The 25,225-nt window shown below is 43.5% G+C and overlaps 1 protein-coding gene across 1 annotated transcript; it reads left to right on the top strand.

Annotated features, from left to right (window-relative positions):
* Window positions 1–13,136: 13,136 nt before the first annotated feature.
* serp2 (stress-associated endoplasmic reticulum protein family member 2) lies at window positions 13,137–17,576 on the top strand. The gene is made up of 3 exons (XM_023980913.3): window positions 13,137–13,365; window positions 16,829–16,901; window positions 17,106–17,576. Exons 1-3 carry the CDS (start codon window positions 13,282–13,284, stop codon window positions 17,144–17,146), a joined length of 198 nt encoding a protein of 65 aa, XP_023836681.1. The 5' UTR covers window positions 13,137–13,281; the 3' UTR covers window positions 17,147–17,576.
* The last annotated feature ends 7,649 nt before the right edge of the window (window positions 17,577–25,225 follow it).

The following is a 25,225-nucleotide window of genomic DNA, read 5'->3' as shown; positions in this document are numbered from 1 at the left end:
AGAGAGAGAGGGAGAGGGAGAGACATAGACAGAGACAGAGGGAGAGACAGAGACAGAGGGAGACACAGAGACAGAGACAGAGACAAAGGGAGAGACAGAGAGAGAGGGAGAGGGAGAGACATAGACAGAGACAGAGGGAGAGACATAGACAGAGACAGACGGAGAGACAGACTAGCCCATCTGGTTGTGGCTCCAGAAGGAACCTGTTTGATTCAGCCTCTGACTGAGGGAAGATAGTGAATCAGTAACTAATGAATAAGTAACTGAATCTACTAGAACACTGATCTCCTCTACCCTGCTGGCCTCTGTAACGCTGACCTCAATCACCCTCCTAAACATCCCATCCCTCTCTCGCCTCTTTCTCTCTCCCCCGTGTCACCTGCCCTAGGCCTTGTTTTCTGTACACTCCTTAGTCTTTACCCCATATTCGGTTTTTCTTTCTTTTTCCTACCCTTTTTCTCCTCGCTCATGTACCTGTGTGACTGGTATGTGAAGTGAGCTTCAGTCAAAACGTCTGGGGCCACTGGAGGGTGTGTATGCATGCCTGTGTATGATCCACATGTACCCTCTTTTAAGATTAGCCACATTCCGCTCTGTCACCCAGACAGCCTTAACAACTCATCATCGACGGCTTCAGCTATCGTAACAATAACATTCACTAGCAAACCCTCTATTAACTAGGACTGACTGCCCTGTCTGTCAGCTGCCATATGTACATGTAGAAAGCTTTGTGTTTGTGGTTGCAGCCCCAGCTCCATCTCCAGTCACAGCACTAGCTCCAGTCCAGTCAATCACATGTAGCCAAACAAGCCCATTCCAGGTCCTAGTACAGGACATGGTGCACGTGTACCATCAGCCTGTCAGCTTTCTATTAAGCCCCTAATGGCCATAAGAGAGAATAATCCACAGTGGATAGACACCCAAGGGAGGGGTGGGAGGGGGTCTGATGGAAACACTTGGCCCACTTTCCACTTCTGACCTAAATATCTGCTGCATCTGCTTGTCTTCTCTTTACTAGCCTGCTGCGTCCCAGATGTAACTGCCAAGAGACAATGGGAGAGAGACTGTGGATTCTCTCTGGATATTTGGCTATGCCCCTTACAAAAAAAAGAACGTAAATTTTTCATGTGAGAAAAAATACATGTGGTTTTCAGACACGTGTGGAGTTTCAAGTGGATTTTTCGCATGTTCATGTTTTCATGTGTACGTTTTTAACATGAGAAAAAAATACATGTGGTTTTCAGACACGTGAAGTAAGGGAGCAGAAAGGTTTGTAAGGGAGCAGAAAGGTTTCTAGTTTTCAAGTTAGATGAAAATTCAATCAAAGGATGGTGCCACAGTGGATGGCTGTGCCTGCAGGCACAGAGTGGTTAGAAGTGGTGGTCTAGCTCAGGATATTGTTGAGTGCCTTATGAAAAGGGATAATGACAAGTTGTGTCCTGTTGAGAAACACTGTACATGAAGAGAGCTGTAGAACTTCAAAAGTAGGCCAAAACAGTCACTAGCTTATGTCATACCTGACACACATACGTTGTTATTTTCCTCATTCTCCCCTTACCTCCCTCTCTCTCTGTAGTTCTTTTCAATGCTTCCATGGGGTTAACTCAGTTCTCAATTCAGAAAAACATCGGAAAATGCACTTAATTAATAACAAAAAATGTGGCATAGTGGGATGCAGAGCCAGTGTGGTAGTGTGGCAGGTTGAACCCAGGACACGAGAGTACTGAGAGACAGAATAGAACAGCAGCACGTAAAAGCTGGAGCTGCATTTATGTCATCTCTTATTCATCACTAGAGCAGAGTAGCCTTCCATACAGGGTCTGGGGAGAGCAGCACACAGAGACATGATGAAGAAGATTAGCTCAAACAATACAGCAGGCAGAAGCTGAGAAAGCCTTTCTTCCTTCCCAATTACAATGCTGGATAGGAATTGGGAAAGTGAAGGAGAAAAAAATAACATTATTTCTCTCAGATCATCATATAGCATGTGTGTAGGTGTGTGTGTGTGTGTGTGTGTGTGTGTGTGTGTGTGTGTGTGTGTGTGTGTGTGGGGTGTTTGTAGAGTAGTGGGGCGTGTGTAGCGTGGTGGTGGTGAGTGTGGGTAGTGGGATGGGTTGTGTGTGTGTCTGTCGTGTGTGTGTGTGGTGTGTGTTGGTGTGTGTGTGTGTGTGGTGTGGTGTGTGTGTGTGTGTGTGTGTGTGTGTGTGTGTGTGTGTGTGTGTGTGTGTGTGTGTGCGTGTGTGTGTGTGTAGGTGTGGTGTGTGGGTCTGTCTGTTGTGTGTGTGTGTGTGTGTGTGTGTGTGTGTGGTGTGTGTGTGGTGTGTGTTGTGTGTGGTGGTGTGTGTGTGTGTGTGTGTGTGGTGTGGTGTGTGTTGTGTGTGTTGTGTGTGTGTGTGTGTGTGTGTGTGTGTGTTGTGTGTGAGGGTGTGGATGTGTGTGTGTGGTGTGAGGGTGTGGTGTGTGTTTGTGACTACCAGAGACCTAGCTATTCTGTACATCTGAACACCCTACCCCCTTACCATCTGTCAACACAAACACACATATACACACAAGCACACACACCACACCCACCCACACCCACACACACACACACACACACACACAACACACACACCACACACACCACACACACACACACACCACACACAACACACACACACACACAACAACAACACACACACAATTCTCCATATCTGCCTAACATTACCTGGATTCCTCTCCTGTTTCAGGCCTGTGTTTAGCTAGCAGCAGCTGCTATTTACCTTCCTCTCTGATCCTGTAGTAAAAACATAAACACTTGTTAAATCCACTTCCATCAGTGTAGATGATGGGGAGGAGACATGGATTGTGATAGTGTGCCATTTCAGAGGATGAACAAGCAAGACAAAATATTAAAGTCCCTTTAACGGGGTATGGTAGTGCAAGGCCTTGTGTCAAGACCTGCAACGCTGCTGGGTTTTTCATGCTCAACAGTTTTCTATGTGTATCAAAAATGGTCCACCACCCAAATGACACATAGCCAACTTGACACAAACTGTGGGAAGCAGTGGAGTCAACATGGGCCAGCTTTCGACACCTTGTAAAGTCCATGCCCCGACAAATTGAGGCTATTCAGCGGGCAAAAGGAAGGTGTTCTTAATGTTTAGTACACTCAGTGTACATATGCTGTGCATACATATACACAGATGTCTGTAGAATGGGGGAGCAACAGCGCATAATTAGGGGTAAATTGTAGGTAAACTGGTCTGAAAGTGGGTCAGGATTCTCTCTGTTTCCTGCAGAAATAGATGGGGTACTATAGAGGGTGGAGTTGTCTTACAATGACAGGGTTTTACTGTCACAAAGGATGGGGTGAACTGTATAGTGTGTTATTAGCTCTGCATGTCACATTCCTGTGTCGTCGTGTGTGTGTGTGTGTGTGTGGTGTGTGGTGTGTGTGTGTGGTGTGTGTGGTGTGTGTGTGTGTGTGTGTGTGTGTGTGTGTGTGTGTGTGTGTGTGGTGTGTGTGTGTGTGTGTGTGTGGTGTGTGTGTGTGTGTGTGTGTGTGTGTGTGTGTGTGTGTGTGTGTGTGTGTCTGTGCGTGCGTGCGTGCGTGCGTATGTGTGTGTGTGTGTGTGTTGTGTGCATGCATGCGTGTGGGGTCTATGGGTCTGGATGTGCACACTATAACAGGTTACACCTCCTGTCCTGCAGGTATTTTGTTTTCTGTGACAAAGTACCATACTAGAGTTGGCCTCATTCCATAGTGTAAGAGGGTTAGAATGGGATTTAAGCAGTCATATAGTAAATAAAAGGTCTGACAGCCATCGAACAGAACAACAAAGGCTACAGGGAACTACAGGTTGAAAGACGACTCACTGACTACTTATAGAACTGTCACAAAACCAGGGTTGAGTTTCTGTTGGCCAACATACCATCAAGCATTAACAATGTTCAGACTGCCAATGAGATGATTTCCACAGGCAATGACTCTACTCTATATGTGAGTCTGTTAAACCAGGTGAGAGGGTCCTACTAGCACAATACAACACAGTATGTTCTGTGAAATCCATCCTCATTCCCATTGATTAGAGCCCTGGGACACAGATATAATGACTTCCCGCAAAAGCATGTTGAATTCATATGGTTTCAAACACACAAGGTAAACTCACAGGGGTAACATTCAGCCTCTCTGTACATGAGAGGAGTCATTGGCATGCTCCTCATTGCTGAGGTAGGCTGGGACATGCCTGAGTAGAATAACCAATATGGTAATGGATCCTCAATAGGAGCAGGCATGTAGGACCTCAATCTCCAATCTGTCTCTCTCTCTCTCTCTCTCTCTCTCTCTTCTCTCTCTCTCTCTCTCTCTCTCTCTCTTCTCTCTCTCTCTCTCTCTCTCTCTCTCTTCTCTCCTCTCCTCTCTCCTCTCTCTCTCTCTCTCTCTCTGATCTCTCAGTGCGGCCTTTTATCCTCTACTTTTCCACTGCTCCCTCCTCTCCTCCCCTCTCCTCTTTCTTCCCCTCCCTCCTTTCCCCTGATCTCCTCACCTCGTCTGCTGCTCTCCTCTCCTTTAACCCTGTCCTCTGCTTTCCGTGTGTCCTTGGGCTGGGCTGGGCTGAGACTGCCGTCCACATACAGAAGCAAGGTAGACCACACACACTCACTGCATAGTCACAATAATCACACAACAACACATCTAAGTGTGTCAAAGCTGAGTTCTTCCTATTGGAGGTTGTTGCGCTGCAATTTGTCTGAATATAGGCCCAGATACTGTGGGGAAGAGGAGACAAACTGTTGTTGCAAAGTCAACTGATGCATTATACACTGTGAACACAGAACACACAATTCATTGGTTGAAATTACTGGAAATCTTACATAGGCTGTAACAGACTTTTAATAGACAAAACAATGTTATTAGACGTTTATTAATTGTATATAAATAAAGTAAAGTAAATAGAATGGAATCCATCCATGGGTTGAGCTATGTCTGAAGTCCTCCCTGCCCAGGCACAGTGCTGCTGTGAAACCCTGGCTGGCCCACCCCTAGATGCAGTTGCTAGGCAACCACTCATTAGCACCATGGGTCCCATTGTAGCACTGCTGACTACACTGACGTTATCTCAAATCAAATCAAATCACATTTTATTTGTCACATGCGCCGAATACAACAGGTGTAGACCTGACCGTGAAATGCTTACTTACAAGCCCTTAACCAACAATGCAGTTCAAGAAATAGACTTAAGAAAATATTCACTAACTAAACGAAAGTAAAAAATAAAATAAAAATGAATCTAAAGGTAACACAAGAAAATTACATAACAATAAGGAGGCTATATACGGTACCGAGTCAATGTGCGGGGGTACAGGTTAGGCGAGGTAATTTGGGGGGGTCAATGTAAATAGTCTGTGTGGCCATTTGATTAATTGTTCAGCAGTCTTATGGCTTGGGGATAGAAGCTGTTAAGGAGCCTTTTGGTCCTAGACTTGGTGCTCCGGTACTGCTTGCCGTGCGGTAGAAGAGAGAACAGTCTTTGACTTGGGTGACTGGCGTGTGAGGAAGCTTGGCCCCAGTGATGTACACGGCCGTACACACTACCATCTGTAGCGCCTTACGGTCAGTTGCTAAGCAGTTGCCATACGAGGCAGTGATGCAACCGGTCAGGATGCTCTCGATGGTGCAGCTGTATAACTTTCTGAAATCTATTCAGTCTCCTGAGGGGGAAAAGGTGTTGTCGTGTCCTCGTTCAAACTGTCTTGGCATGTTTGGACCATGATAGATTGTTGGTGACGCGGACACCAAGGAACTTGAAACTCTGGACCCGCTCCACTTCAGGACTGTCGATGTTAATGGGGGCCTGTTCGTCCCCCTTTTCCTTTAGTCCACGATCAGCTCCTTTGTCTTGCTCACATTGAGGGAGAGGTTGTTGTCCTGGCACCACACGACCAGGTCTCTGACCTCCTCCCTATAGGCTGTCTTATCGTTGTCGGTGATCAGGCCTACCACTATTGTGTCAACAGCAAACTTAATGATGGTGTTGGAGTCGTGCTTGGCCACAGAGTTGTGGGTGAACAGGGAGTACAGGAGGGGACTAAGCATGCACCCCTGAGGGGCTCCCGTGTTGAGGATCAGCATGGCAGATGTGTTGTTGCCTACCCTTACCACCTGGGGCGGCCCATCAGGAAGTCCAGGATCCAGTTGCAGAGGGAGGTGTTTAGTCCCAGGGTCCTTAGCTTAGTGATGAGCTTTGTGGGCACTATGGTGTTGAACGCTGAGCTGTAGTCAGTGAACAGCATGCTCACACAGGTGTTATTTATGTCCAGTTGGGAAAGGGCAGTGTGGACTGCAATTGAGATTATGTCATCTGTGGATCTGTTGGGGTGGTATGCGAATTGGAGTGGGTCTAGGGTTTCTGGCATGATGGTGTTGAAGTGAGCCATGACCAGCCTTTCAAAGCACTTCAAGGCTACCGACGTGAGTGCTACGGGGTGGTAATCATTTAGACAGGTTACCTTTGCTTTCTTGGGCACAGGGACTATGGTGGTCTGTTTGAAACATGTAAGTATTACAACCTTGGTCAGGGAGAGGTTGAAAATGTCAGTGAAGACACTTGCCAGTTGGTCCGCGCATGCTTTGAGTACACGTCCTGGTAATCCATCTGGCCCCGTGGCTTTGTGAATGTTGACCTGTTTAAAGGTCTTGCTCACATTGGCTATGCGTGGTCACACATTCGTCCGGAACAGCTGGTGCTCTCATGCATGCTTCAATGTTGCTTGCCTCGAAGCGAGCATAAATGTCATTTTGCTAATTTGGTAGGCTCGCGGCACTGGGCAGCTCGGGGCTGGGTTTCCCTTTGTAGTCTGTAATATTTTTCAAGCCTTGCCACATCGGACGAGAGTCAGAGCCGGTGTAGTAGGATTCAATCTTAGTCCTGTATTGACGCTTTGCCTGTTTGATGGTTCGTCTGAGGGCATAGCAGGATTTCTTATAAGAGTCAGATTAGTGTCCCGCTCCTTGAAAGTGGCAGCTCTAGCCTTTAGCTCGGTGCAGATGTTGCCTGTAATCCATGGTTTCTGGTTGGGAAATGTACGTTCGGTCATTGTGGGGACGACATCGTCGATGCACTTATTGATGAAGCCAGTGACTAAGGTGGTACTCTCCTCAATGCCATTGGATGAATCGTGGAACATATTCCAGTCTGTGCTAGTAAAACAGTCCTGTAGCTCAGCATCCGTGTCATCTGACCACTTTCATATTGAGCGAGTCACTGGTACTTCCTGATTTAGTTTTTGCTTGTTAGCAGGAATCAGGTGTCGGTGTCGTCGTTCAGGCACCTCTCGTTGAAACATAAGAGATTACAGTTTTTTTATGTCCCAATGGTAGGATAGTCTTAAAACTTATTTGGGCTAGGGGGCAGTATTTTGACGTCTGGATGACAAGCGTGCCCAAAGTAAACTGCTTGTTACTCAGGCCCAGAAGCTAGGATATGCATATAATTGGTACATTTGGATAGAAAACACTCTGACGTTTCTGAAACTGTTCAAATAATGTCTGTGAGTATAACAGAACTGATATGGCAGGCAAAAACCCGAGGAAAATCCATCCAGGAAGTGGGATTTGTTTTATGTGAGTGGGTTTTCCATTGAATGCCTATTGACTATGTAATGGGTTAGGGCCCAGATTGCAGTTCCTATGGCTTCCACTAGATGTCAACAGTCTTTAGACATGGTTTCAGGCTTGTTTTCTGAAAAATTAAGAAGAATGAGACCTTTTGGTCAGGGGACTATGGAATCATGCAGTACAGGTTTGCGCGCGTAACTGTGTGCGCACTCTTCGTTGTTTTTCCTTTCTATTGAATACGCTATTGTCCGGTATAAATATTATCGATTATTTAGATATTGACACCCTGAGGATTACTTATAAACATCGTTTGACATGTTATGACGAACTTTACCGGTACTATTAAGATGTATTCGTCTGCATGTTTTGACCGCCTTTTAGCCAGTGGATTACTGAACAAAACGCGCCAACAAAACTGAGTTTTTGGGATATAAATAGGGACTTTATCGAACAAAACAACCATTTATTGTGTTGCAACCAGATGAAGATCTTCAAAGGTAAGTGATTAATTTTATCGCTATTTCTGACTTTCGTGACTCCTCTACTTGGTTGGAAATGTTTGTATGCTTTTGTATGCTTTTTAAGCGGGGCACTGTCCTCAGATAATCGAATGGTATGCTTTCGCCGTAAAGCCTTTTTGAAATCTGAAAAAGCGTCTGGATTAACAAGAAGTTTATCTTTTAACCGATGTATAACACTTGTATTTTCATGAATGTTTATTATTACTATTTCTGTAATTTGAATTTGGCGCTCTGCAATTTCACCGGATGTTGGCCAGATGGGACGCTAGCGTCCCACCTTGCCCAAAGAGGTTTTAATCGTAGATTGTGCAGTTTGTTTTCCAATGATTGCACGTTGGCCAATAATACGCAGGGAAGTGGTGATTTACCTACTCGTCTGCAAATTCTTACAAGGCACCCCACCCTCCTTCTCCTTTTCCTTTTCCGTCTTTTCTTCACGCTGATGATGGAGATTTGGGCCTTGTCTTGACAAAGCAGTATATCCTTCACGTCGGACTCATTAAATAAAAATCTTCTTCCAGTTCGAGGTGAGTAATCACTGTTCTGATGTTCAGAAGCTCTTTTCGGTCATAAGAGATGGTAGCAGCAACATTATGTACAAAATAAGTTATAAACAATGCGAAAAAACAATCAAAATAGCACAGTTGGTTAGGAGCCCTTAAAACATCAGCCATCCCTTCTGGCACCATTATATCTTCTCTGCTCTCATCTTCTTCTTCTCTCTCCTCTCTTTCTCAGTACTTAAGCAAATTGTTACCTTTCCTGCCAGAACAATGTTTTTTAAATTATTATTATTTTCAGTCAATAAAGTCCTCTGAACTTGTCCTGTCCTGTCTATACAGTAGTCTATACAGTCCATATTCCCTAAAAGCACATGGAGCGGTGGGTAGCACGTTTTATTTATTTTAACTTTACTAGGCAAGTCAGTTAAGAACAAATTCTTATTATCAATGACGGCCTAGGAAAAGTGGGTTAACTGCCTTGTCAGCTCAGGGATTCGATCTGGCAACCTTTTGGTTGCTAGTCCAACACTCTAACCACTAGGCTACCTGTCACCCCAAAGGCTGTTGGTTTCAGGTGAGGATACCTAGAGAAAGGAAGGCAAGTCAGTGGTTCCAGTACCTAGCAGTCCACTGTGGGGCTTGCACATGTAATTCCAGTGTGAATGCAGGACCCCTATTTATCTCTCCTGAAAAGGAAAAAGGTTAGCACTTGCAACTTACAACAACTGTTATATTTCAAAAATGTTTCCTTCTGTTTACAAAAATACCTGTCTTTCTTCCCATACAAAATAACACAGTTCCCAAAACATGGCCCACGTCTCAATGCATAGAATATAAAACAGTCACAATTTACAGACTCACATACTTCAGGGGGTTTGAGGTCCCAGTCCCAATGACAACGTTCTGTGGTAGTGGCTAAGATCTTCTGTGGAATGGCATTAAATCTTTTGACTTGCCTGTCAGATTGCCGTCTGAAAGAGGTTGTGAGAGTGTTCTCGATTCCTAACAGTTCACGCATTCTTTGGAAGACTTCAGATTCGAAGTTGGAACCTTGGTCGCTGTGGAGTGTCTGTGGGGCTCCATAGCGACACACCCATTCAGCTGTCAGAACTTCTGCCACTGTTGCAGCTTGATAGTTGGGTAGAGGGTAGGCTTCCACCCACTTTGTGAAATAGTCTTGAACCACCGATATGTAGCGATTCTAGCGTTCTGTCTTGTTCATGGGGCAATCCTCTCCATAGGTACTCCCACGAGAACAGTGCCCATAGGTGGTTGGGGCTTCGTCAAAGGTCTGGCTTTAGCGGCACAGCTGGTACATGTACGACACCATAGTGTGACATCCTCTCTCATTCGGTACCAGTAGTATCTTGTCTGCAGCCGGGCAAGTGTGCGTTCCACGCCAAAGTGACTGGTTACTGGGCCGTCATGCATCTGCTTCATTCTGTCCGTCCGGAACACACGAGGTAGGAGTATCTGTCTGTAAAACACTGCACCTTCGATACAGTAGAAGCGCCGTAAGAGAATCCCATCCTTGACATACAGTCTCTTCCACTGGCTCCAATAGGCATTAGTCGCTGGCCCGAAAGGCGACACATCCCCCCACGATTGGCGTTCCTGTCCTTTCTCAAGCCACCTCTTGATGGGGCCCATGTCAGAGTCAGCCATCTACCCCCACTGAGTGGAGCTTCATAGAAGTAGCTTTGATCATATTACTCCAGTGCTAGCCTCTCTACACTGGCTTCCTGTTAAGGCTAGGGCTGATTTTAAAGTTTTACTGCTAACCTACAAAGCATTACATGGGCTTGCTCCTACCCATCTCTCCGATTTGGTCCTGCCATACATACCTACACGTATGCTACGGTCACAAGACGCAGGCCTCCTTATTGTCCCTAGAATTTCTAAGCAAACAGCTGGAGGCAGGGCTTTCTCCCGTAGAGATCCATTTTTATGGAATGGTCTGCCTATTTATGAGAGACCCAGACTCTGTCTCAAGGTTTAAGTCTTTATTGAAGACCCATCTCTTCAGTAGATCCTATGATTGAGTGTAGTCTGTACCAGGGGTGTAAAGGTGAAAGGAAAGGCACTCGAGCGACGAACCGCCCTTCCTGTCTCTGCCTGGCCAGTTTCCCTCTCTCCACCAGGATTCTCTGCCTCTAACCTATTATGGGTGCTGAGTCACTGGTGCTCTTCCATGCCGTCCCTAGGAGGGGTGTGCCACTTGAGTGGGTTGAGTCACTGACGTGATCTTCTTGTCTGGGTTGGCACCCCCTCGGGTTCGTGCCGAGGGGGGGATCTTCCTGGGCTATACTCAGCCTTGTCTCAGGGTAGTAAGTTGGTGGTTTGAAGATATCCCTCTAATGGTGTGGGGGCTGTGCTTTGGCAAAGTGGGTGGGGTTATATCCTGCCTGGTTGGCCCTGTCCAGTTTCCACTATTCTGCCTGCAGCTATGGAACCCTGACCTGTTCACTGGACGTGCTACCTTGTCCCGTACCTGCTGTTTTCGACTCTCTCTCTCTACCGCACCTGCTGTCTCTAACTCTAAATGCTCGGCTATGAAAAGCCAACTGATATTTACTCCTGAGGTGCTGACCTGTTGCACCCTCTACAACCACTGTGATTATTATTATTATTTAAGCCTGCTGGTCATCTATGAACGTTTGAACATCTTGGCCATGTACCATTATAGTCTCATCTCAGCACAGCCAGAAGAGGACTGGCCACCCCTCAGAGCCTGGGTCCTCTCTAGGTTTCTTCCTAGGTTCATGCCTTTCTAGGGAGTTTTTCCTAGCCACGTGCTTCTACACCTGCATTGCTTGCTGTATGGGGTTTTAGGCTGGGTTTCTGTATAGCACTTTGTGACATCGGCTGATGTAAAAAATAACTTTATAAATACATTTGATTGATTGATTGATTCCACAGCGTAATCAGTTATGCTGGGGCCCGAGGTCACACTGCACTTCCTGGTGCCTGCAATGGTCATTGTTCTGGGTTTGGTCCTGTACAGTGCAGGGGCAAGTCTGGCGGCATCACGCAGAGAGGCAACGTTGCAAAGATCCTGGTGAGGCGATGCTTTTCTTCAGGCTGTGTGGGTTCCATCATTAGACGAAGGAGGTGCAAGCATGATGACACCGATTCAGTTCATCGTCACTTAGAATGGCATAATTTCAATAAATGTGACCCATCCATTTCATAATGATAAATTATTAATTGTGTATCTGTATCTGATGTTGTTATGTTATGGCTCAAATTGGCTATCGATAACGCCGCTCATCTCTCTCGTCACATCAGACTCGGCATGTTGTATGTAAAAAGGGCTTTGATGTAAAAAGGGCTTTATAAATACATTTGATTGATTGATTCCACAGTGTAATCAGCTATGCTGGGGCCGAGGCCACACTGCACTTCCTGGTGCCTGAAACAGTCATTGTTCTGGGTTTGGTCCTGTATAGTGCAGGGGCAAGTCTGGCGGCAGGGCCTCCTGAACAGGACTTTAGCATTTTCGTGGTGGCGTCCTGGACGATGTAAGTTATACTACCCAAACTTCTCGAGCCACTTCGCCAGTTGACCTTCTGGTTCCTTCATCCTGGACGAGCCCCCAGTGTTACATTTCCTGCCTCGCCTCCTGACCGCAGTCGAGACGGCTCAGGGGAGCCTTCACTTGCTAGCTCCAGGGCCAGAGCAATTCACAGATGCTCTGGGGTAATTCCCACCTTTGTGGATCTCATCCGCTGCTAATGACGAGTTAGTCTGGAATTCCACTTAAGTGTTGACATTTATTAAACTTGTACACCATGTGAGGAAGTCTGAATGACAAAATAAAATAGTGGGCAAACGGAGCAAAAAGCGCGTAGCTCACAGTTTGGTTACATCTCCACCACCACAACAACTGGGTCAAAACTAAAGTTAAATTACTACGTTGCCCATAATGCACTTCGGTGTTTTAAAGCTGTACCCCTACTTTACCAACATAATCACATCTAAAGATATGATATCATTTTGTGAGTATTAAAAAAACAGAAGCTGTTAGTTATAAGTGGTGAAGAGGGTTGAAATTCAGACTTAAACTATTGTGTATTTAAAATAAAAGAAACAGGTCACTTAAATGTTTCTAACCTAATTTTGCATCATTTTCTAGACCACCATAGTCACTGTCCTGTACTGTATGTAAGGTTTGTCAAATAAACACATGATGCTCTTTCTCCAGACACCCCAGGCATGTGCAGCTCAAAGGCAAGGCCCTGACAACAGCTTCTGTCTGAGAAAGGTAGAAGAACTTAATAGACCACTGATTGTGCATTGGTGACAACTGCGATGAGGATAGCCGTAAGGTGAGCCTCGAGTGCATAACAAACTGATGAGGATAGCCGTCAAATCTGACAGTTAAACGTGTTTTTCTCTGGCAAATGGCATAACTATTAATCCATTACATTTTTCAACAATAAATAGTTTGACTAAATGGCTGATTAGCTTGAGAGGTGAAGCAGAAAAAAAATAGTTTAGCAGCGCGCGCGCGCCCAGCTCCATGGAAGCGCACTTCCGTCCACGCGCACGTCAGCAGGTGCAGACAGAGAGAAGTGAGGTCTCGTGGCTTCATCATCACTGCATCAAAATAACGCCGGTATATAATACTTTTACATCAATATAACATTCTCAAAAGATGGTAGCAAAACAAAGGATCCGTATGGCAAACGAAAAGCACAGCAAAAACATCACGCAGAGAGGCAACGTTGCAAAGACCCTGGTGAGGCGCCGCTTTTCTTCAGGCTGTGTGGGTTCCGTCGTCAGACGAAGGGGGTGCAAGCATGATGACACCGATTCAGTTCATCGTCACTTAGAATGGCATAATTTCAATAAATGTGACCCATCCATTTCATAATGATAAATTATTAATTGTGTATCTGATGTTATGGCTCAAATTGGCTATCGATAACGCCGCTCATGTCTCTCGTCACAGACTCGGCATGTTGTATTTCATATGATTAATTTTAAATGGTTCTGATCAATCAAAAACCACAGGGCGCAATAAACGTGAGTTTAAGCCCTTCTCCATGTATTGTTATTCATGGGCTATAGGTTAACGTGTTGGTTTGTTGATCATTGATGGCTGTATGTTTCCTTTATGGTCTGGTGGTCTTCATGCTCAAACCGGAGGTTTGCCACACGGTTTACAGCCCGGGATTCTCCTGATCAATAATTTATGACAAATCAATGCCACGTAGATAACCGTCTAGATTGTCAATATGGATGGTGTCATCATCTGGATGTTCAGTCCATAAAGAGAGCCTGAGGTTGTTGATGAACTCTATGGTCCATCTGTATCCTGACCAGGTCCCCCCCCCACACACACAGACACACACACACACACACATACATACATACATACATACATACATACATACATACATACATACATACGGGCACACACAAAGGATATATGACAGATAGTGATACTGATTATTATGTAACCCTGGAATGTAGGTTTCCCTTCCTGATATGAATAGGTTACACTGTCCTGTATTAGTTTAGATAGAGATACTGTACACTTGTTAAATTGTGTGCTGTAATAGCCTATAGCCTTAGGGAAATGGGAGGTGTGAGTCATTTTATTACGTTGTCATTAGGGATGCACCGATAGGACATTTTTGGCTGATACCGATGTCCGATATTTTCCTTGACAAAAAAACCCTGATATCGATACCCGACATTGAAAATTTTAGTGGCCTTTTAAGCATTCTAGTACAGTTAAATAGTTAATACACACATGGACGCAGCGGAATAAGGCACTGCATCTCAGTGCAAGAGGCTACAGTCCCTGGTTCAAATCCAGGCTGTATCACATCCGGCCGTGATTGGGAGTCCCATAGGGCGGCGCACATTTGGCCCAACTTTGTCTGGGTTTGGCCGGGGTAGGCCTTCATTGTAAATAAGAATTTGTTCTTAACTGACTTGCCTTGTTAAATAAAGGTTACGCACACACCCACACACACACCACACCGACAAAAAAGTTATTTTGTTGTCATTTACGTATGTCCCCATTACCAGTAAAACATCATCAAAACCTATTTATTTCACTTACTTGCTGTTTCGTTGTTCATTTGTTCAGTCGTTTCATTCTCAACCAGGATTTCATCATAAATGTCAAGCAGTGAAGTTTCAGCTCTGTCTGTCTGTGGCCTCTCTTCCTCGGTGCGCACTGTCACTGTGTCCGTTTCCATCTTGTCCAGCTGTGTATGTAACATTTCACGTAAACCCTGTTTCTTGTCTGCATCGAAGTAGCGGTCCTTGTACCTAGCATCCAGCATGGTGGCGACACAGTTAAAAGGCTCAGAGAGAATGCCACCGAATCGCTTGTTCACAGCCTCAAATCCTTTTGTATGTTTTAACCCCACGGTCTGTCTGCAGTTTTGTTGAGCAGGCGTTTCAATGCCATGACAGAGGGTATCACGTCTGCTGCAGACGCAGTTGATTAGCTTATTTCTCAAGTCAGTTGTTCAAATGGCGCTAGGAGTGTGTTCATGTTTCCAAGTTTCAAACATGTTCTCAAATGCCATTGAAATGGCAGCAGCGGTATGAGAACCAGCACATTCTTGAGCATGCAATACGGCTTTCCTCAGTATGAAATCCTTGTCGACCCATTGTGCTGTCAAACTCAGCATGCTCATGGGGCTGACATCGCTGGCCCAACTGTCAGTCGTGAATCTAATAACAGTTACGCCCATAGCAAGTAGCTCATAGATGTACGTTTCAACAATACTGTGTAACTCCGGTAGGGCAACATCTGAAAAATAGTGTATGCCGGGGATCGACCAGTCGGCAAAAGCCAGCATCATCCACGACAGAGGACGGTTGATTGTCAAGGGCAATGAATTCCATTATCTTGGCGTTAGTGGATTTCGCCTTTGAGTTGTCTCGCTCAAATGTTCTTACTCTTTCAAATGACTGCTGGACTTGAACTTGTTAAGTTGTTGGAAGTGTGCGCCTAGTATTTTTCTGCTTTTGTTCTGTGTAGCGCTGTATTTTTCGTGGCGTCATTACGTCATCTACCTACGTTATATAGGTATGCACGTTTGCTTTGACATCGGTTTTGCAGATCTGCGTTAAACTAGACATTGGGCCAATGTTGGAATTTTTATTGAATATCGTCCGAATCCGATATGCTAACCGATATATCGTGCATCCCTAATTGTCATAACTGCTGAATATAAAGTTACAGTATTTGGTTCCCAATCTATCCACCCTCTAACATTCCTTTTAAGGCTGGCTGATTTGTTCTACTGGTGCTCCTTGAGATACCTGCTTTTCTTCTGTCAACAGTGTCATCCACAAAATACCTCACCACCATCACAAAGCACATGAGTGCTGTCCAACTGTATGACATCACCCAGACCAGACCAATAGTTTATGTTGGCGAGTCATGTGCTACATGTCTAGACAGCCATGCTAACTCTGCATAACTCAGATTATTATTAGATCCACTCAGGCCTATTCTGGTGTGACTGTGTAAAAAACACCTACACAGTGATGAGTGCAGGGTTTATAACCTGGTCGGAAACTTGCCCTATTCAGCACTTGCTCTTGATGTAAGTCTAGAGATAATAACATTGTAAGAACCTTCCTCCCTTGGATGTTTGTTCAACCTGGTTGGTCTTCCTCCACCAAGTTCTGTTTCCTGCAGGGCCATATTCTGCCATGATTTGACCGCCCTTAAACAACGTCTGGCCTTGATCGTCATACTAACTTTAACCTTATGTCCGACCTTGTGTTCGTGTGTGTGTGTGGCCAACATTAACCAACATACTGAGGTGCATATACCTTCATGTGTCAATGTGGTTTTTTTATGTGTCCGTCATTGTTACGTGTCCTGTCCTTGTAAGTTATTGATGATGCATGCTGTGATAAAACAATTTCCCAAGTTGGGATTAATAAATGAATACCCTACTCTACCGTCATGGACTTGTATTAATAGTTTTATTGTGTGTTGTTACAGCATTCAACCCACATAATGCATTTAATGTTTAAAACAATTATTGAAACAAATCGAAAAACCGTGATAATTTGTAATAATCTAAACTGAACCGACCTCAAATGGCACTAATCGCTCAGCACCAAAGACAACACATATCACATAGTGACGTTTTAATGACATTTGACCTATATGTCTCAGTGGTTGAACATTGTTGTTTTCTCTCCCCACTGCCTCTCAGCGACCTCAGGAGGAGAAGTATCCCGTGGGGCCGTGGCTCCTGGCTCTGTTCGTCTTCGTCGTCTGTGGATCAGGTAATGCCCAGATTCTGTGGAGATGTGTGAGAGAGCTGTGGAAACTCATTCATTCAATCAGGAGTTCAACTTTCTGTTTCACATTATCCTTGATATTACTCACATAGGGAACTAACCAGATTTCAGGGTCTCTTCAGTTTTCTGCTCAGTGACTTCACCTGACTGGATGTTGTTCTGTGTAACAACAGCCACTTTCTCTCTCAGCCATTTTTCAGATCATCCAGAGCATCAGGATGGGAATGTGATCCAGAGGCCCCACCAGACTCCCCTTTCCCCCTCACACCCCTTCACCAGACCTGGGGCTGCTCGCCACCCTACGTCCCTAACACCTCCAGGAGGCCTGACTCAGGACAGCTCTTTGTCCATCAGGGAAGGCCTGGGAGAGGAATGGACCACCCCCTTTTGCCCCTGCCGTCCTCGATCACGTTTACAGAGTTCCAGGGCAGGAAGATGAAAGCTTTTCTACTGACAGTTTGAACCACAACAACTGGCTGGATGAACCTTGTACAGTGTGTCTTCTAACTGCTCATATGTGTGAGTGTATGTGTGTGTGAGAGAGTGTGTGCAGTCCAAGATGTGACTGGCTGCTGACAATGTGCCATACTGCTGTGTTTCTATATTTATCTGTGTTGCGTGAGAACCTTTTTTTAAATAAATGTGACTTTGTTTGGGAAATGTCTGGTTTCAGTTCCACTTTGGCTGCTCCTATCCCAGTGCATGTTGTCCGCAAATTAAGCCTGTTTACAGTGTGGTTAATTTGGGGATTCCTAGCTATTTGTTTCCTGGTGTGTGTACAGTACGTGTGTTATATACAGTGCAATCGGAAAGTATTCAGACCCCTCGACTTTTCCCACATTGTTACGTTACAGCCTTATTCTAAAAAAAATTATTTTTTTAATCCTCAGCAATCTACACATAATACCCCATAATGACAAAGCGAAAATTGGTTTTAATTCAAATAAAAAACAGAAATACCTTATTTACAAAAGTATTCAGACCCTTTGCTATGAGACTCGAAATTGAGGGCAAATGCATCCTGTTTCCATTTATCATCCATGAGATGTTTCTACAACTTGATTGGAGTCAACCTGTGGTAAATTCAATTGATTGGACATGATTTGGAAGGCACACACCTGTCTATATAAGGTCACACAGTTGACAGTGCATGTCAGAGCAAAAACCAAGCCATGAGATCGAAGGAATTGTCCGTAGAGCTCTGAGACAGGATTGTGTCGAGGCACAGATCTGGGGAAGGGTGCCGGAAAATTTCTGCAGCATTGAAGGTCCCCAAGAACACAGTGGTCTCTAAATGGAAGAAGTTTGGAACTACCAAGACTCTTCCTAGAGCTGGCCAAACAGCAATCGGGGGAGAAGGGCCTTGGGCAGGGAGATGACCAAGAACCTGATGGTCACCCTGACAGACCTCCAGAGTTCCACTGTGGAAATGGGAGAACCTTCCAGAAAGACAACCATCTCTGCAGCACTTCACCAATCAGGCCTTTATGGTAGTGTGGCCAGACGGAAGCCACTCCTCAATAAAAGGCACATGAAAACCCGCTTAGTTTGCCAAATGGCACCTAAAGGACTCAGACCATGAGAAACAAGATTCTCTGGTCTGATAAAACCAAGATTGAACTCTTTGGCCTTAATGCCAAGCGTCACGTCTGGAGGAAACCTGGTATCATCCCTTCGGTGAAGCATGGTGGTGGCAGCATCATGCTGTGGGGATGTTTTTCAGGGACTGGGAGACTAGTCAGGATTGAGGGAAAGATTAACGGAGCAAAGTGCAAAGAGATTCTTGATGAAAACCTGCTCCAGAGCGCTCAGGACCTCAGACTGGGATGAAGGTTCACCTTCGTACAGGACAACGACCCTAAGCACATAGCTAAGACAACGCAGGAGAGGCTTTGGAACAAGTCTCTTAATGTCCTTTAGTGGCCCAGCCAGAGCCCGGACTTGAACCCAATTGAACATCTCTGGAGAGACCTGAATATAGCTGTGCAGCGACGCTCCGCATCCAACCTGACAGAGCTTGAGAGGATCTGCAGAGAAGAATGGGAGAATCTCCCCAAATACAGGTGTGCCATGCTTCTAGCATCATACGCAATTAGACTCTAGGCTATAATTGCTGCCAAAGGTGCGTCAACAAAGTACTGAGTAAAGGGTCTACTTTACTTAATGTAAATGTGATATTTCAGTTTTGTATTAATACATTTGCTAAAATGTCTAAAAACCCGTTTTTGCTTTGTCATTATGGGGTATCATGTGTAGATTTATGAGGGGGGAAAACAACAATTGAAACCATTTTAGAATAAGGCTGTAACGTAACAAAATGTGGAAAAAGTCAAGGTGTCTGAATACTTTCCGAATGCACTGTAACTTATCATCATGGAGCCACACCCTTGCGGAATGCAGGTGTCTAAATTCCAGGTGCTAAATTACCATGACTAATTAACAGGATTCTAATGTCATGCCCTTTCTCCAACTAACATACAGTATCTGTATGAAACGGGTATGTCTTATTACTCAGCTTCTCAACCTTATGTCTCCTTCTGGGGTGGAAAAAGTACCCAATTGTCATACTTGAGTAAAAGTACAGATACCTTAATAAAAAACAACTCAAGTAAAAGTGAGTCACCGAAGTAAAATATTACTTGAATAAAAGTTTTGAAGTATTTGGTTTCAAATTAACTTTTGATACTTAAGTATATTTTAGCAATTACATTTACTTTTGATACGTAAGTTTATGTCATTGCTAAAATATACTTAAGTATCAAAGGTAAAAGTATAGGTCATTTTAAATTCCTTATATCAAGCAAGCCAGACTGCACAATTATCTTTTAATTAAAAAAAATATTACGGATAGCCAGGGGCACACGCCAACACTCATTTACAAAGGAAGCGTTTGTGTTTAGTGAGTCCACCAGATCAGAGGCAGTAGCGATGACCAGGGATGTCCTCTTGATAATTGTGTGAATTGGACCATTTTCCTGTCCTGATAAGCATTAAAAATGTAACTAGTACTTTTGGATGTCAGGGAAAATGTATGGAGTAAAAAGTACATTATTGTCTTTAGGAATGTAGTGAAGTAAAATTAAAAGTTGTGAAAAATATAAATAGTAAAGTACAGATACCCCAAAAACCTACTTAAGTAATACTTTAAAGTATTTTTACTTAAGTACTTTACACAATTGGTCTCCCCAAACCATCCTACTTCAAGGCAGGTGGCAGATCTTCATTTGAATGGAATGCTGTTCAGTGAGGTGTGGAGTTATACAATCGCTGTTTGTTCACATGAATCATCAGCCTGAGCAAGGCGCTTTTCATTCCCAGTTGTTCGGAAGTTGGGGTGATTTGTGGACCATGTAATCTATGCAGCTGCTAGCTAAGGCCGACCCTGGTGAAAAGCAAGAAGCAAGGAAGAGCTCAACCAATAGCTCGCAGTATACAGGCAGTGCAGCAGTCTGTTTCATATATTCTTTCTTCAGTGTACAGTAGGATGATGTTGCTCTAGTCCAGACACTGATCTAAGGCCAGTTTTACATTTTCCCTCCATAATGGTTAAAGGGTGACTTCTTGATTTGGCCTCGTTTTAGATTTGGTTCATGCTAGCGGCCATGACTGAATTCAAACACGAGTTAGTTTCGGGGTGTGGTTTGATGCGGGTGTCTTGTGTGTGTTCGCAGCTGGGAATAGTTAACCAAATCATTTCGCCAATTAGCTTCAACCAGGCTGGTGTGCGACCGTGGAAAAGTTGGTGTGACTTTGGCAGGGTTGGGTAGGTTACTTTCTAAATGTAATCCGTTACAGTTACTAGTTACCTGTCCAAAATTGTAATCGGTAACGTAGCATTTGGATTACCCAAACTCAGTAACAATCTGATTACATTTAGTTACTTTTAGATTACTTTCCACATAAGAAGCACTAGAAGAAGACAAATATGTATGTTACCAAGTGAACAACATCTATTGCAGGATAAATCAATGTTAAAGTTTACATAGCTGGCCATATATGGATGATACATTTTAATTTATGGGTTGGTTATATAGACTTCTTCTAACCCATCGCTTTCTACTACATATAATAATACGATTAAATTATATCTTTACAATAAAAACCTAAGATCTTCAAGACTAGGATTTGGAATATGGAAGCATAGATAGGCCAAATTATTTTACCTGATCATAACCCCAAAACGAAGGACTTATTAGCCAGCTCTACTCTTGTTTATGATTTTGTTGTCATAGAGGACTGATTGGGCTCATTGCTTCGAGTTCAAAAATAAATGCTGCGCTCATGGAATGGCATGCGCTGAGCACTACTGAAATTTTATATGTGAAATAATGATTTTACATGTGAAAAATGAATGACATATGCTGCATTTGCTATAGGCCTATTGTTGACCTTTTTGTTGGTGACACTTTGATATCTTGATAATATGCAGCTATTTAAAGGGCAAATCCAGATGGAGCAATAACAAAATGGGCGTCCCGCCTCTGAGGGATGGCCCTGGAGAAATGTAACCACTCTCAGATTAATAGACAGAGCTATGGATGCAAGGACTGACCATCCATGATATCAAAATGATTGTTTTAACCATGTTATGCTACACAGTGTTTGTTTACATTTACAATGTTTACAAACATTGGAGAAAAACAAGGTTATATTTTGGGTTCTCGTGGAGTGTGACAGTTCAACTAAGCATGATGCATTTATAAATTATATTCTTCAAGAATCAATGGATATATATATATAATTTATAAGTCCAAAAATGGATGTAGCAACTACAGATTGCCCATTTAAGTCTATAAAAAGTGTGCAATTTTGAGTATGTGTCCATTAGGCCTATGGATTCATTTATTTTATCAGCATGAATTAGATTGAGCAATAAAAGCCCCACTTTTATTCCATAGGCTGGGATCCGCACTGTCATGACGTTGGCCTGGGGGTAGGTTTATGACAGTCATAAATACCTCTTTCCCCCCTCCCCCGTTCCTCTTCCCTACTGATGTGACATAAGAAAACCCCTTGGTTAACATAGAGATTCTGGGAACATCAGAAATTGGGGGGAAATGAACTATATTCTGGTAATCCGACCAACTGAACATATGCGGTGGTACTTAAGGTATATTATGTCAGTTCGGTTGCCCTCTGACACATTCTCATCAATGATAGAATGACATAAACTCTACTGTGGAAAGTCTAAACATCAGAGGTATCGGATTCACATGGAATTGTTGTTTAATTCAAATGTTTGAATATTAAATTATTTGTGAAGAGATGAAATGTAATTTTAGCTTCCAAATGAGAGATTTGGGTTTTCATAAGTTTGGGCCTCTGCTCAACCAGTGGCCCGGCCCTGTGAAGAGACATGGGTAATAAACTTTTCAGACACACCCCTCTCCCTCCACTATATAAAGCCATTGACAAAAATATAACTTTCTGTTCCGGGTACATTAGGATGACGATCCGATGTCAGAATGGTTCAGATAATAACTACAGAATTAAGCCAACATCAGCATGGACTTTGGTTGTGAATGGTATGAACTTTGAACTCGTATTCACTACAGAAGTGATACCTCCTAGCCGTTGAGTTAGCAACAGCTGCTACAAACGCAGGTTAGGAAGGACAGTCAGAGTATCCCGTCTACTACACAACGACGTTACTACGACAGTGACCACCAGAGACATTCTTCAAAGGACAGAGGACTCGGTTTGGCAACCCGGTCTTCCATCTACCACCAACCTACTGAAGCGCAGCTCAGAGTAAATATTTATTGCATTTTCCTTTTCCAAATGAGCGGTAATTTAGAATGCATAAGATACTGTATTTACGATAGCACAGCTTCCCCTCTGTTCCAGTCTCCCGCTCTTTCACAAAAATCCCGCCCCTTTCCTTTGTGTAACAAGCTGTCATATCTGTTCCGCCCGCTAGGGACGTTTTCCTTTATGACGGCAATTTGTAATCAAGTTATGATTTAATTGTGTATGTGTGATTCTGTGTGATTAGTTAGGTATTTAGTAAATAAATAATTATAACTTGTTAGCCAGGATTCTTGCAGATAACCAAGTATTTACAACTTTCAGAATATGAGACTGAAGTAAGATGACGATTAATATTGACGGCTATGGATGTAAAATATTACTAAATCTTTAAGAGTTTATTCGGAAGATAACAGCTCTATAAATATTCTTTCGTGGTGTCCCTCTCTAGTTAATTACATTTACATGATTAGTTCAATCAGGTGATATTAATTTTATAGAATAGCATGTCATAGCAATTAATCTGGCATAGCCAAAGACACGACAGCACTATGCTGGTTTCAAAAACAATGATTGATAGGCAGCTTAAACTTCTTGAATTCAACCATTATTGGGTTCAAATACACATTTAGATGTGTGAACAGCCATCCACAACAACCACAATCCCTAAGGCGCAAATAGTTAAATGAGAGAGCAGCAGTGTGATTCACATCAATGCGCTATGTGGTTACAGTTGAAGTCGGAAGTTTACATACACTTAGGTTGGAGTCATTAAAACTCATTTTTCAACCACTCCACAAATTTCTTGTTAACAAACTATAGTTTTGGCAAGTCAAATAGGACATCTACTTTGTGCATGACACAAGTAATTTTTCCAACAATTGTTTACAGACAGATTATTTAACTTGGCTTTAGAAGCTCCTGATTTGAGTCAATTGGAGGTGTACCTGTGGATGTACTTCAAGGCTGACCTTCAAACTCAGTGCCTCTTTGCTTGACATCATGGGAAAATCTAAATTAATCAGCCAAGACCTCATAAAAAAAATTGTAGACCTCCACAAGTCTGGTTCATCCTTGGGAGCAATTTCTAAACACCTGAAGGTACCAAGTTCATCTGTACAAACAACAGTACGCAAGTATAAACACCATGGGACCACTCAGGAAGGAGACGCGTTCTGTCTCCTAGAGATGAACGTACTTTGGTGCGAAAAGTGCAAATCAATCCCAGAACAGCAGCAAAGGACCTTGTGAAGATGCTGGAGGAAACGGGTACAAAAGTATCTATATCCACAGTAAAACGAGTCCTATATGGACATAACTTGAAAGACCGTTCAGCAAGGAAGAAGCCACTGCTCCAAAACCGCCATAAAAAAAGCCAGACTACGTTTTGCAACTGCACATGGGGACAAAGATCATACTTTTTGGAGAAATGTCCTCTGGTCTGATGAAACAAAAATAGAACTGTTTGGCCATAATGACCATCGTTATGTTTGGAGGAAAAAGGGAGATGCTTGCAAGCCGAAGAACACCATCCCAACTGTGAGGCACGGGGGTGGCAGCATCATGTTGTGGGTGTGCTTTGCTGCAGGAGGGACTGGTGCACTTCACAAAATAGATGGCATTATGAGGCAGGAAAATTATGTGGATATATTGAAGCAACATCTCAAGACCTCAGTCAGGAAGTTAAAGCTTGGTCGCAAATGGGTCTTCCAAATGAACAATGACCCCAAGCATACTTCCAAAGTTGTGGCAAAATGGCTTAAGGACAACACAGTCAAGGTATTGGAGTGGCCATCACAAAGTCCTGACATCAATCCTATAGGAAATTAGTGGGAAGAACTTAAGGGTGTGTGAGCAAGGAAACCTTCAAACCTGACTCAGTTACACCAGCTCTGTCAGGAGAAACGGGCCAAAATTCACCCAACTTATTGTGGGAAGCTTGTGGATGGCTACCCGAAACGTATGACCCAAGTTAAACAATTTAAAGGCAATGCTACCAAATACTAATTGAGTGTATGTAAACTTCTGAACCCATGGGAATGGGATGAAATAAATGAAATCTGAAATAACTCATTCTCTCCACTATTATTCTGACATTTCACATTCTTAAAATAAAGTGGTGATCCTAACTGACCTAAGACAGGGAATCTTTACTGGGATAAAATGTCAGGAATTGTGAAAAACAGTTTAAATGTATTTGTCTAAGGTGTATGTAAACTTCCGACTTCAACTGTTTATCCGTATCGCAGTAGACTACACCACTGCATAATCTTTGGATGCTGACAGCAGTCACACAATTGGAAGATATAGCTTGGACTGTAGCCTACAAAAGCCTATTCGTTCTCTTTTCCCGCAAATGATCAAACACATTTGGTGTCATCATAGTAGTCTCTGACTTGTGGTCAGACTCGCAAACATCCTTTCTGAATTTAAAAGTCTAGGTTTTCAAAAGTTTCTGGAATCTGATTACAATATTTTTGCTGGTAACAGATTACAGTTCCTGTTTTTTTGTAAACCTTTACATGTAATCCGTTACATGTAAGGGTTTACAAATAAACAGT

Source organism: Salvelinus sp. IW2-2015, linkage group LG36 (assembly GCF_002910315.2).
Source record: "Salvelinus sp. IW2-2015 linkage group LG36, ASM291031v2, whole genome shotgun sequence".
Taxonomy (NCBI): domain Eukaryota; kingdom Metazoa; phylum Chordata; class Actinopteri; order Salmoniformes; family Salmonidae; genus Salvelinus; species Salvelinus sp. IW2-2015.
This window is presented reverse-complemented; position numbering and strand designations above follow the sequence as displayed.

Excerpts from the sequence above, each read along its gene's own strand:
- serp2 (XM_023980913.3), top strand. The coding sequence starts at position 13,282 with ATGGTAGCAAAACAAAGGATCCGTATGGCAAACGAAAAGCACAGCAAA. Across the intron at positions 13,366-16,828 it reads GCAACGTTGCAAAGACCCTG|CGACCTCAGGAGGAGAAGTA; the intron begins GTGAGGCGCCGC and ends ACTGCCTCTCAG. Across the intron at positions 16,902-17,105 it reads CTTCGTCGTCTGTGGATCAG|CCATTTTTCAGATCATCCAG; the intron begins GTAATGCCCAGA and ends TTTCTCTCTCAG.